This window comes from Dendrobates tinctorius, unplaced genomic scaffold (genome assembly GCF_039654945.1).
Source record: "Dendrobates tinctorius isolate UK_male_01 unplaced genomic scaffold, ASM3965494v1 ptg000208l, whole genome shotgun sequence".
Lineage (NCBI taxonomy): Eukaryota > Metazoa > Chordata > Amphibia > Anura > Dendrobatidae > Dendrobates > Dendrobates tinctorius.
The window spans coordinates 11,688,126-11,701,944 of NW_027361875.1; the positions used below are offsets into that span (position 1 = coordinate 11,688,126).

The 13,819-nt window shown below is 47.1% G+C and overlaps 1 protein-coding gene across 1 annotated transcript in view; it reads right to left on the bottom strand.

Moving 5' to 3' along the window:
• Nucleotides 1-13,819, bottom strand: part of SNX6 (sorting nexin 6) — a 73,711-nt gene extending 59,892 nt beyond the window's left edge. Inside the window, exons 1-4 of the mRNA XM_073554225.1 lie at nt 13,633-13,819; nt 13,470-13,520; nt 6,412-6,516; nt 5,031-5,141 (exon numbers count right to left, since the gene is read on the bottom strand). Coding sequence (XP_073410326.1) covers nt 5,031-5,141; nt 6,412-6,516; nt 13,470-13,520; nt 13,633-13,638 — 273 coding nt within the window. The 5' untranslated portion in view covers nt 13,639-13,819. The remainder of the gene's footprint in view (nt 1-5,030; nt 5,142-6,411; nt 6,517-13,469; nt 13,521-13,632) is intronic.

The following is a 13,819-nucleotide window of genomic DNA, read 5'->3' on the forward strand; positions in this document are numbered from 1 at the left end:
TTACCGCGAAGCGATTCCACCGCGGTAAAAACCGCAGCATTAGCACAGCATTGCGGAATCCCATAGGAATGCATGGGATGCTTATTTTTCGCGTTTTCGCGGCAAAATCGCGCGGTTAAAACTGCCACGGAAACGCGAAAAAAACGCCACGTGTGAACTCCGCCTTATACCCATGTATGATTCCTGTTATATAAAAAAAAAAAAAAATGGCCCCGCTTATTAAGGTAACGAATATGCGCTCCACGCCTATGAGAGTGGAGATGCATGCATATTCATTACCTTAATGAGCGGTACCACATGACTGCTCGGCTGGAAGAGTGCTGCTGGTGCCGATGCCCAGAACGAGATGCATTATCACCGACTCACCGAGGACGCGCAGACAGGTGAGTGTGTGATGGAAGCTGACGGCTGCGGCTGGCACTGAGCGCCATTACCGCAGCTCTGCCGCTCCCCCCGCCGGCTCCTGCCTCCTGTAACCCGCTGCTACTCCCTCCGGCTTTCTGGGACCATGACTTGTGTATAAGCCGAGGGGCGCTTTCAGAACACACACACCAAAAAAAAAAAAAAAGTGCTGAAAAGCTCGGCTTATACACGAGTATATACAGCACATGTTCTGCAGTCATGGCCAAAAGTCTTGGCACCCTTGAAATTGTTCCAGAAAATTAAGTATTTCTACCAGAAAATTATTGCAACAACATGTTTTGTTATACTCGTTAATTTCCTTTGCATGTATTGGAACACAAAATAAAGGCAAATAATTTCACACAAAACCCCCAAAAGGGTATGTTTCCACGTTCAGTATTTGCTGCAGATTGGATGCTGCCGCACAGCTGCAGCGTCCAGATGTTACAGCATAGTGGAGGGGATTTTATGAAATCCCATCTCCACTATGCGTTCAAGGACGTAGGTGGCAGCCCTGCATGACCGGACATGTGGCGCGTCTGTATACTCTGCAACATGTCTATCTTGCGGAGGCGCTCAGTCTCCGCAAGATAAATAACACAGAATGTATAGGAAATGTTGATTCCGCTTGTGTTCAATGAACACATGAGGAATCACCGCGCGTAAAAAAAGGGGACAACGCTTTGGACGGAGCGAGCACGTGCTGGGTCCGTAGCGCTGCAGTTTGCTGTAAAACGCTTCCTATATCCATGAACAAGTTTCTTACATCTCTCAACAGGAATTTAAGAACACGCTTTTATAACTACTGGAGGTCTCATATTTGACCAGAGCATTTTTCGCTTTTTGGTTTTTCGCTCACCTTCTTCCTAGAACCATAGCTTTCTTTTATTTTTCCATCAATATGGCCACGTGAGGGCTTGTGTTTTGGGGGACGAGTTGTAGTTTTGAACAACATCATTGGTTTTAACATATCGTGTACTGGAAAATGGGAAATAAATTGCAAAAAAAAGTGCAATCCCACACTCTTTTTTTCACCACGTTCACGAAATGCTAAAACTGACCTGCTGTTATGATTCTCCACGTCATTATGTTCATAGACTCCAAACATGTCTAGTTTCATTTTTAACTAAGTGGTGAAAAAAAATTCCAAACTTTATTAAAAATAAAATTGCGCCATCTTCCGATACCCGTAGCGTCGCCATTTTTCGGGATCTGGGGTTGGGTGAGGGCTAATTTTTTGCGTTAATCCCTTTTTATTGACAGATCGGGCGATTCGGAATGTGGCGATACCAAATATGTGCATGTTTGTTATTTTAAATTGTTTTATTTTAAATGGGGTGATTTGAACTTTTTTTTATATTTTTAAAAACTATTTTTTTTCTTTACTTTTGGCATGCTTCAATAGTCTCTATGGAAGGCAAGAAGATGCCATAACCCGATTGGGTGCCGGGTGGCACTCATAGCAATCCAGCAGTGACAACCATAGAGGTCTCCAGGAGACCTCTGGTTGTCATGCCAAAATATTGGTGACCGGCGATCATGTGACGTGGTCACCGATGGGTGGATTCCGGCCCGATGGCCGGAAGTACACGTTAAATGCCGCTGTCAAGAGTTTGACAGCGGCATTTAATGGGTTAATAGCCATGGGTGGATCGCAATTCCACTCGCGGCTGTTCCGGGCACATGTTAGCTGTTCAAAACAGCTGATATGTACCAGGAAAGATGTAGGCTCACCGCCGGAGCCCACATCAAAGGGAGGGAGTCCGACATCGGTGTAAAATGTACACCCAATGTCAGAAAGGGGTTAAGATCTGTCCACAGGTGTTAAATGAGGTTTAGATCCAGACTTCTTGCTGCCACTTCAATACTCAAGTGTTTTGTTTCCATGTATTCCTAGGGGCTGCTTGAAGCATGTTTGGGGTCATTGTCCTGAAGGAAGACCCATGATCTAGAATGCAAACCCAGCATTCTGACACTGGGCACAACATTGTGACCCAAAATCCCTTTGGTAATCTTCAGATTTCAAGCCTTGGACACAGCCAAGGCACTCAGCTTCAGAGGTAGCAAAAACAACCTGAAAACATCTTTGAACTCCACCATATTTGACTGTAGGTACTGTGTTCTTATCTTTGTAGGTCTCATTCTGTTTTAGGTAAACAGTACATCTGCTTTACCAAAAAGCTCTACCTTGGTCTCATCTTAGTCATGTACATTTTGGCAAACTGCAGTCTAGCTTTTTTATGTCTCTGTGTCAGCAATGGGGTCCTCCAGGATCTCCTGCCATAGTATTTCATTTAATTAAAATGTTGACGGATAGTTTGCGCCGACAATGGTGAACCCTGAGCCTGCAGGAACACATGAATTTCTTTGGGACTTGATTGGGGCTGCTTATCCACCATCTGGACTATCCTGCGTTGCATCTTTTTATCAATTTTCTCTGCCATCCACATCCAGGGAAATTACCGTATTTTTCGGACTAAGAAGCACCAGACTATAAGATGCACCCAGGTTTTAGAGGTGGAAAATAGGGAAAAATATATTTGAAGTAAAAAAATGTGGTAAAATATTTAATAACATACTATTATATGTGGTGTTATATATATGTTATTATGTTGGAAGCTATGGATAGAAGATGGTGCTATTGTGGTGTCTGTAAAGTACTATATGAAGACGCTGGAAGGTGAGTATAAGAATGGGGGCACAGGGCTGATATTTTTCAGTACTGGAGTGCTGCTTTAAAATCCCATGGGAGAACTATAACTCATCTCCTGCAGATCTTATGGCATGCTGGGAGTTATAGTTCACCCCAGGATGTCAGAGTGATTTTTATGTGCTGTAATTCCTAACCTTTTAATTAATTTTTTGTTGTACAGGCTGCTGCTCACAGTGCTCAGTGCAGGTCCTGCAGCCAGCCACGCTGTGGTGAGGTAATGCAGCATCACATGACCGCACAGTGCCCTCCTTCTTATGACCTCACCACAGGTCATGTAAGAGGACGCTGCACTATCTGTAGCGCGGTGTCTGCAGGACCTGTGGTGACATCATGAAGAGGCAGGGCATTATGCGGTCATGTGATTCTCCAGCCCGACCTGTTCATGACCTCACCACAGGTCCTCCGCAGGAGCATTCAGCATTATCAGCACAGTCCCGTCCTGTCAGGTATGAGATCCCTCCTGCTGCATTCTGCTCCTGCCCCTTCTCTACCAGACACAGATCTCCCCAGCTGCTGCAGTAATCCGGCTGCTGGGGAAACCACGTGGGTCTGTCATTTGCTGCTCCCCGCTCAGCTGACAGGTGGGTGGGGGAGCGGCTAAATATTCACTTCACTGTAAGTATCGGGACCAAGTGGTTTCCCCAGCGCCAGATTCCTGGAGCAGGCAACATTTTCCTGCCTACTGCAATCCCAGTGCGATCCCACTTCGCCGCTGCCCCCTCCCCACATGCTACATTCCGACCATAAGACGCACCCACACTTTCCTCCCAAATTTGGAGGAAAAAAGTGTGTCTTATGGTCCGAAAAATACGGTAGCTACAGTGCCATGGGATGTAAACTTCCTCATTATGTGGACAAAGGAAAATCGAGCTCTCTGGAAATGGACTTGTAACCTTGAGATTGTTCATATTGTTCAACAATTTTGGATCTCAAGTCCTCAGACAATTCTCTTCTCTTCCTGTTCTTCATGCCAAGTGTGGCACACACGGATACAAAATGCAAAGATTGAGTCAACTTCTCTTTTTATCTGGTTTTAGGTGTGATATTCATATTGCCCACGCCTGTTACTTGTCACAGGGGAGTTTCAATGAGTTTACCCACAACTTTGTAAAAATGCCCACAATTTTGTCTAGCCCATTTTTGGGATTGTGTGTGACATGATGTCCAATTTTCTCTTTTTTTCCCCCCTCTTTTTTTTTTTTTGTGTTGTTCCAATACACACAAAGGAAATAAACAAGTGTGTAACAAAACATGTGCAATTGCCATAATTTTCTGGGAGAAATGCTTCATTTTCTGGAACAATTTTAAGGGAGTCTACACTTTCAACTGTATCCGTGAAAAACAAAGAGCACGGACAGGAAAATTGGACTTCTGAATGAGGTCTAGCCATATTAGACAATTAAAAAAAAAAAAGTTACAAACAGGTCCTTACATTTACAATAACCATGCCTTAAACTGCAAGAGTGCTTGCCTAACCCCAAGGCACACCTTAAAAAGTGTGAATATGGCCATATAAGCATAAAGGATTGCCATGCTTTGCTAAAAAAATATTGCAGAAAGCAGCTTTAGCATCTGAGAGACACATTAAAAGAAAACCTCACATGCCAAGTGCCTGGTGCTAGAAATAACCCTCCATGGAATAGATTCCTATGCATCACCTTACTTCCCACCACACAACACAGATTCACCACTTGGCAGATCAACCTTTCCAAATTAAAATGTTATTTTCGCCTTGCTTGATTAGGATTCCGTCGTGTTGTGAGCGGTATTTTCGCAGCACAGATGGTTTTGGCAGCGATTTTTTTTTTTCTTTTTAATGCTCAAAGGAATTTGAAAATGAAATGGCAATAATTACAGAGACCTAATCGCCTGCAGCGCTGGAATATAACATTAACCAGTGACAAACTGGACTTACAATATATCCAGCATATTCCTCATTCTCCACAAAGGAATCATGAAGCCATATAAACTCCTCATGTTGTCTGACGACCGAAAACTCGTTTTGCTTGAAGTTTGGTAGTGAACTCTGTCAACGGAAAATTACAAACATTAAAAATACAATAAAAGGGTCATTTTGTTTGCCACATTCAGCTACAAGCCCGATATCCTAACAGAGTAAACCATTTGCTGCAGATTTTCTAGCATGACTTTGGCAGTAGGAGTTGTCTGAGGTTCAGACTTTATTGACAGATAGAACTGGTCCTACATATTGCTGATTTGCTTTTCCTAGAGGACGACTCTCTTCAAAACGGGCAAAAAGTGCATAGGAAAATGTATTTTACCTTTTCAAACTATTTAAAGGGATTGCCTGCTACTTAGACACCCCCTCCTTACATGCGATAAATTAGTGATGAGCAAACGTGATCATATAAGGTGTTATCTGAGCATGCTTGGAAGCTAACGGAGTGTCTTCGGCATGCTCGAAAAATATGTACCAGTCCCCGCGGCTGCGTGTCTCGCGGCTTTTAGAGAGCTGAAACACATGCTGGGATTGCCTAAAAAAAAAAAAAATTACGCGCATGTGTTGCAGCTGTCAAACAGCAGCGAGACATGCAGCCGCGAGGACAACATATTTTTTGAGCACGCCGAAGACACTCAGCACCCGAGCATGTTCACTACATAAAACCCAATGTCAGATAAAAACACTCTATACCCACCTACAGGACCAATGCTGTTACAGCAATATCAGCACACTTTCTGCCGATGCTCATGTTAATTTATGACAAGTGCACGCTGCAGCCCATCAACAGACAATGACGGACTGCAGTGCTCACAGGTCTCTTGTATAAACTGAGGGAATTGTAAGCAATGTGCCAAGATCCGGTTGTATGGAAAGTAATCAGCAGCACTCCGCTCATTACATGGATCTGCATATTAGGCGGTGACATACTGTGAATAAAAAGTAATGTCATGTAAATTGCAAATATTTATTTTTTCATTTACCCAGTGGATGGGAAGCAATGGTAGGTCAACTCCTTTAACTGCAAGTATAGGCAACGGATTCTGCGCCGCAGTAATTTACAATATCGTACAAATGGATGCTTCAAATCCACGTCTCGGAAACATTTCTGCGCATTCTAGTTTGTGCATGAGGTGGATATAAACCTTTGCAATGCACAGGCTAAAATCAAATCCACAAGAAATGCATGTGCATTTTACCTATTAGTAAAAAAAATAAGCAGAGGTTTTGCAGAAAAAAATCTGCAATGTATTGAGTGATTCTTACAAGTTGGCCATACACATGTTTACCTGACAGTAATAATCGCTTCATAAATCAGCTCATGGACAGCACCCACCTTCGTGTGCACAGTGAATTTCACTTTGTCTCTCTCGCTTAGTGCATCAGATATATCAACTTGCAGAGTGGCGTCAGGCTGCAGATCTACATTAATGGCCCGTGGCTTTAAGGGAAAAGAATGAAAGGATTAGAAAGCGTGCAACAATGTGAGTCATCAAAAGAATATTCCTAAACCAGTGATAACTGACATTGAAAAAAATGCAAGAGAATTATATATGTAAAACCTAGTAAAAGGTCACTTATAACCAGGCAGACAATGTCACTCTTATTCTCCACTGTATAAGCACTTATTAGTTTCTTTGCACTTCCGATCTTCCCCCATTTTCTATTGGCAGCCTGCATAGTCACATGAATGTTCTCTAGTTTTTCCCTAAAGATAGACCTACTTAAAAGGGGGTTGTCTGATATTATACTAGCTACTGGTAGGCATGAGGAAGAACCTTATACTCATCTGGTAAATCCCCCAGCGCTCCACCGGTGGTCCCAGGACAGTACTTGGAGGGATATTCTTCATTCAAACAGGTAATTACTGGTGAAGTACAATGCATGACCTAGGCTACTGGATAACCGGAGCACTCACATGTCTGCATAGAAAGTCACCTCTCAAAAAGAAAAAGCAAAGACCAGTGGGGATCATCAGAAGCTTGAACAAGTCAATCATGTATGTTTTTTTATATACACTGCTCAAAAAAATAAAGGGAACACTTAAACAACAGAATGTAACTCCAAGTAAATCAAACTTCTGTGAAATAAAACTGTCCACTAAGGCTGGTTTCACATTAGCGCAGCGCATCGTGCGCGTCCATGCGCCCCTATGTTTAACATGGTGGGCGCATGGTCTAGCGTTTGCACGCGTTCGTATGCGTTTTCGTGCGCATACTTTTCTTGCAGTGTGTGCCTAGGCACGCCAGACACAACCTGTTGCATTTTTGGGTCCGTCCAATGGCGTAAAAAAAAAAAAAAACCCGCATGTGCACACTTGTGCACGGAATGAGCAAAAATAACACATTGCAGTCTATGGGAATGCAGGCGTGCGCATGCACATGCCTGCATTTGAAATCGCATGTGTTTTAAGAGTTAACATGGCTAGAAACTGGTTAAACCGCATGCGCCTAAAAAACGCAAATGCATGCAAGACGCATGATGCGTTTTTTGCATGCGTTTCTATTGTGCATGAAGCGCAGCGCTAAAAACGCTAATGTGAAAGTAGCCTTAGGAAGCAACACTGATTGACAATCAATTTCACATGCTGTTGTGCAAATGGAATAAACAGATGGAAATTATTGGCAATTATCAAGACATCCTCAATAAAGGAGTGGTTCTGCAGGTGTGGTCTGTGGTCCCCAACTCCGTACCAATGCTTTCTGCCTGATGTTTTGGTCACTTTTGAAAGTTGGTTGTGCTTTCACACTCGTGGTAGCATGAGACGGACTCTACAACCCACACAAGTGGCTCAGGTAGTGCAGCTCATCCAGGATGGCACATCAATGCAAGAAGGTTTAACTGTGTCTGTCAGCATAGTGTCCAGAGGCTGGAGGCGCTACCAGGAGAAGTGGAGGTGGCCGTAGGAGGGCAACAACCCAGCAGCAGGACCGCTACCTCCGCCATTGTGCAAGGAGGAACAGGAGCATTGCCAGAGCCCTGCAAAATGACCTCCAGCAGGCCACAAATGTGAATGTGTCTGCACAAACGATTAGGCCAGGTTCACATCACGTTTTAGCAGCCCGTCAAATGCATAGCGTTGATGGGCTGCTAATGGTATAGCATAACACGATCGCTTTTGCTATACCCGCTAGCCCAGATGAATCATCTGCGCTAGCGGTGACGGAGCCTCGGACGCTGCAGGCCGCGTCCGAGGCTCCGTCAGCGAATGACGGCACATCGCGAACGCGTGCCGCTTTACGGCATGCGTCGCGATGCGCCCGACAATGGGGCTCAATGGTGGCGTTAACAGACTGCGTTACACCGCTGTGTAACGCAGTCCGTCAACGAACTGCCTATAATGCAGTGTGACCCTGGCCTTACAGTAGAAACCGACCGACTCCATGAGGATGGCCTGAGTGCCCAACGTCAACAGATGGGGGTTGTGCTCACAGCCCAACACCGTGCAGGATGCTTGGCATTTGCCACAGACCACCAGGATTGGCAAATTCACCACTGGCACCATGAGCTTTTCACAGATGAAAGCAGGTTCACACTGAGCACATGTGACAGAGTCTGGAGACACCGTGGAGAGCGATCTGCTGCCTGCAACATCCTTTAGCCTGACCGGTTTGGCAGTGGGTCAGTAATGGTGTGGGGTGGCATTTCTTTGGAGGGCCACACATTCCTCCATGTACTCGCCTGAGGTAGCCTGACTGCAATTAGGTACCTAGATGAGATCCTCAGACCCCTTGAGAGACCATATGCTGGTGCGGTTGGCCCTGGGTTACTCCTAATGCAGGACAATGTCAGACCTCATGTGGCTGGAGAGTGACAGCAGTTCCTGCAAGATGAAGGCACTGAAGCTATGGACTCCATAGAACAGAAAGTGGCTAGGCACAATCCGTCCCGTGCAAAGACTATCCTTTATTGTGGCATCAAATTACCAACAGCAGGCAGATAAAACCATGGAGCAAGTACAGACGACGATCGGTTTGCGCTTACATTGCGCTTCAACAGGACCTGCAACAATTTTTGTTGGCTGGCTGAAGCAGTTATGTTACCACTACAAGAAAGTATGACCGCTGCAGTCAATCACTGGGCTCAGCAATAATGCCACAGGCTGAAAGTCCTGAGCCTATAAACAAGACTGCCGCCAATGAAGGATAAAATCAGTCTCTGCACACACACACACACACATGTGTACGCATCAAGCTCTATTTCAATACTTTCCAACTATTTCCTCTGGTGATTATCAGTAGTTTTTGCAGTTTATGGATCCCTCTAGACATGATTCAATAGATGCATCATCAACCAAAGGCTATAGCTGCAATTTTGGATTTTGGTTACAGCACTCAATTTGGATAATTACCGAGCTGTCATTTTCCATCACTTAAGAATTTGAGTTTAAGAGGAATAAATCTACACATATAAAATTCTAAAAGGATAACTAATTAACCGCAAACACTAAGACGTCTAGGAAGTAAGCATTCCAGGCATGCAAAGAAGTGATGTGAAAGGCACATAGGTCAAGACTAGACCACGGCAGTCTTCTGCTTAGTGGTTATGCATGCGCTTGTAGAAGAAGAAAAAAAAATTTTTATATATATATATATATATATATATATATATATATATATATATATATATATATATAAATAAGTCTGCGCTCCCCTGCAAAGTCCGCCAACCATTCAACATCTATAGAAGGTGTCAGCCCATCAAACTTAAAAGGAACATTCCAGGTTAGAAAGCCCTTCTCCACGACTAGGTCCCATAGCCGGACCCTCACTAGTTTTCACGTCACCAATACCCCACCAACCATAAGACACGCCAGAGGAACTGACTGGAGTGCCAAGGCTGCACATGTCCTACACTCGGCTAACTCATTCAGTGCCAAAACTGGGACTTGAGCAGCAGTGCGCATGCGGACCCCTGTTCTAGCAATCAGTGGTTGTTCAACTTGTCAAATGCACGCTGATCTTACAGTTGTCACTTATCCAAGTGAAAAGGGATCACCTGTTTAAACTGGATCCCCTTTAAAGCACCACACCATCTATTTTTTTTTTTTATTGCACAACTAGAGTGGTGCTTTAAATGCAAGTTCCTTGCCCCCATCTGATCCACTGTTTTCATCAATTTTCAACGCTGCTTCTGTTGGTCTCCGGAGAAAATTGACCTGCTCACAGCTCCAGTGTTTCATGGAGCTGCACGGAGGTCACTTTACAATACAAGTCTATGAGAGCCTTGTTCTGGTTCTCATAGACTTGCATTGCGCTCACACGTTGGCACAGGTGGATCGGAGTGGCACCAAAAAAATTGTGAAGATGCCAGATGGTGTGTATATGATCAGGGAAAGGGGGCTCACATTTAAAGCGCCACTCTAGAGAAGAGAGCAGTTTCTTCCTTGTATGGATTATGTGGCCGCCATCATTTTTTTTTCCCAGGTAATAATGAGACAGACTGCTGTACTTCTTGAAATCAGCATGTTCATCCGATACTGAGAAATCAGTGCTTAAATTGGTATGCATATGAAGCTGAAGGGCTATAGTAGATCTGAAGCCTCTGTCACTCCAGCTCTATTCCCCACCCAGCGCTGCCTTGTCCTGCTTGACTGATGGCTCCTTTGACTTTAGTCACACAGCACAGAAGCTTTCAGTCAAGTAGGAGGAGCAGCACTAGTGAGGGAATAGAGTTGGAGTGACAGAGGCTTCAGATTTACCATACCTCTTCAGTTTTACTTGCATATGAATTAAAAAGCTGATTTCTCAGAAATGGAGGAATGACCAAGTAAAGGTGTTGCTGAAGTTGTCTTTGAAAAAGCAACAGTCACATTAAATTGTTTAGTGGGTGAAATATGCTGAGACTCCATTTACAAAATAAAGTAAGTTTTTCAACACATCTTATTGACTTTTAAAGGGTATCTTTACAAAATATAACTTGTTCCACAAACACAATCCTTCAAGGCTGTATCCTTAAAAGGTTAAACTTGTGCGGCTGTAAGAGTAGTTGTGTGAAGTACTAGTCATTTAATGGATGTCATAGCTATAGCACTTGGCTTTCTCCGTCGGTCCTATAGACAATGAATGGCGAGGAGGTCGCTAATAGGTTCCTCTGATCCAGTCAGAACATTTCTGCAGAGCCCCATCTTCAGGATCCAGGGGACTCGTTCTTTAGATTGTTGGGGTCAGATCTCCAGTGATCAATAAAGAGATAGGTGATACCTTGCTGATCACCGGGAGTCTGACAGCTGGGACCCCCAGTGATCCCAAGTTCTGGTTTATAACCTTTTTAAAGCCCAGATCTCAGGATTCCCAGCAGACAGGAAGTGATCACCTATCCAGTGGAGAAGGGAATAACCCTTTATGTTCTCTCATTTCCTATGAATAACCTTCAATTCTGGGAATATTCCTTTATAGTTTGCCCGTCGGGCATCTCCTTCTTATGCCAGCATACCAAGTGAGTAAGGGTACATGTAGCCTTAACTGTAACTTGGCATCAGGAGCAGGCCAGGATAAAATGTGATGACATCAGGTGATCGGATAATACTGACAGCGGTGCCGCAGTGCTTGACATCACAACTCCGCTCACATCTGCACTTCCTCCACAAGATGCAAAACACCAGAACTGACAGAAACATGACAACCGGCTGCGGCGCGGCGACAGAGGACAGCGGCAGTCACGGAAGACAGCGGCGGCATGGCGACGGAGGACAGCGGCAGTCACGGAAGACAGCGGCGGCATGGCGACGAAGGACAGCGGCAGTCACGGAAGACAGCGGCAGCATGGCGACGAAGGACAGCAGCAGTCACGGAAGACAGCGGCGGCATGGCGACAGAGAACAGCGGTGGCGTGGCGACAGAGGACAGCGGCAGTCACGGAAGACAGCGGCGTCATGGCGACGGAGGACAGCGGCAGTCACGGAAGACAGCGGCGGCATGGCGACGAAGGACAGCGGCAGTCACGGAAGACAGCGGCGGCATGGCGACGAAGGACAGCAGCAGTCACGGAAGACAGCGGCGGCATGGCGACGGAGGACAGCGGCAGTCACGGAAGACAGTGGCGGCGTGGCGACGGAGGACAGCGGCAGTCACGGAGGACAGCGGCAGTCACGGAGGACAGCGGCGGCATGGAGAACAGAGGCAGTCACGGAAGACAGGGGCGGCATGGCAACGGAGGAATGATGGAGGACAGCGGCGATCACGGAAGACAGTGGCGGCGGTAGTGACGGAGAATAGCGGCAGTCACGGAAGACAGCGGCGCGGTGTGGAGACGGTGGACAACGGCAGTCATGGATGACAGCGGCGGTGTGGCGACGGAGGACAGCAGTAGTCATGGAAGACAGCGGCGGTGTGGAGACGGTGGACAACGGCAGTCATGGAAGACAGCGGCGGTGTGGAGACGGTGGACAACGGCAGTCATGGAAGACAGCGGCGGTGTGGAGACGGTGGACAACGGCAGTCATGGAAGACAGCGGCGGTGTGGAGACGGTGGACAACGGCAGTCATGGAAGACAGCGGCGGTGTGGAGACGGAGGACAGCAGTAGTCATGGAAGACAGCGGCGGTGTGGAGACGGAGGACAGCAGTAGTCATGGAAGAGAGCGGCGCGGTGTGGAGACGGTGGACAACGGCAGTCATGGAAGACAGCGGCGCGGTGTGGAGACGGTGGACAACGGCAGTCATGGAAGACAGCGGCGGTGTGGAGACGGTGGACAACGGCAGTCACGGAAGACAGCGGCGGTGTGGAGACGGTGGACAACGGCAGTCATGGAAGACAGCGGCGGTGTGGAGACGGAGGACAGCAGTAGTCATGGAAGAGAGCGGCGCGGTGTGGAGACGGTGGACAGTAGTAGTCATGGAAGAGAGCGGCGCGGTGTGGAGACGGTGGACAACGGCAGTCATGGAAGACAGCGGCGGTGTGGAGACGGTGGACAACGGCAGTCACGGAAGACAGCGGCGGTGTGGAGACGGTGGACAACGGCAGTCACGGAAGACAGCGGCGGTGTGGAGACGGTGGACAACGGCAGTCACGGAAGACAGCGGCGGTGTGGAGACGGTGGACAACGGCAGTCACGGAAGACAGCGGCGGTGTGGTGACGGAGGACAGCAGTAGTCATGGAAGACAGCGGCGCGGTGTGGAGACCGTGGACAACGGCAGTCACGGAAGACAGCGGCGGTGTGGAGACGGTGGACAACGGCAGTCACAGCACGATCGTGGTCGTGCCATCTATCCACCATGGGACGGTGTATGTCGCTCTGTACGGGAGCGAATAGTCTCATGCGCTCTGCAGGGACTGTCACCATATGCCGGCCAGGCAGAGGACAGAAGTCCGCTATCTGCAGCCTGTGGGAGTGCTGACAGGTGCTCCCTGTGTAATGTCCGCTGCCTGTCACTGGGGTCTGTGGCCACTCACCGCTCTGTCCTCCTCTGACAGGAAGTCGGGTCCATCATCCAGGCCTTCCTGCTGCAGAAGAAAAAACCAAGACATACACCGTTACCATGACGCCATTACATCACCACCGACCGCTCTGGCTCAGCTAACGGAATGCGGCTCACGCCCTTCCCCCGCTACTCACCATCATGGCTGAGACGGACACTGCCAGGCAGGGGACGGACTCGAACCGATGAACAGGAGAGGGAGGAGAGATGGGGGCCGAGTCACGTGAGAGGAGGCGGGCTCAGAATGACAGTGGCTAGACATCGACCACTGCTTTACAGGAGACTGGCGACGTCACGTGGTGTGTGAAGAAAGTGTCCGGCGGC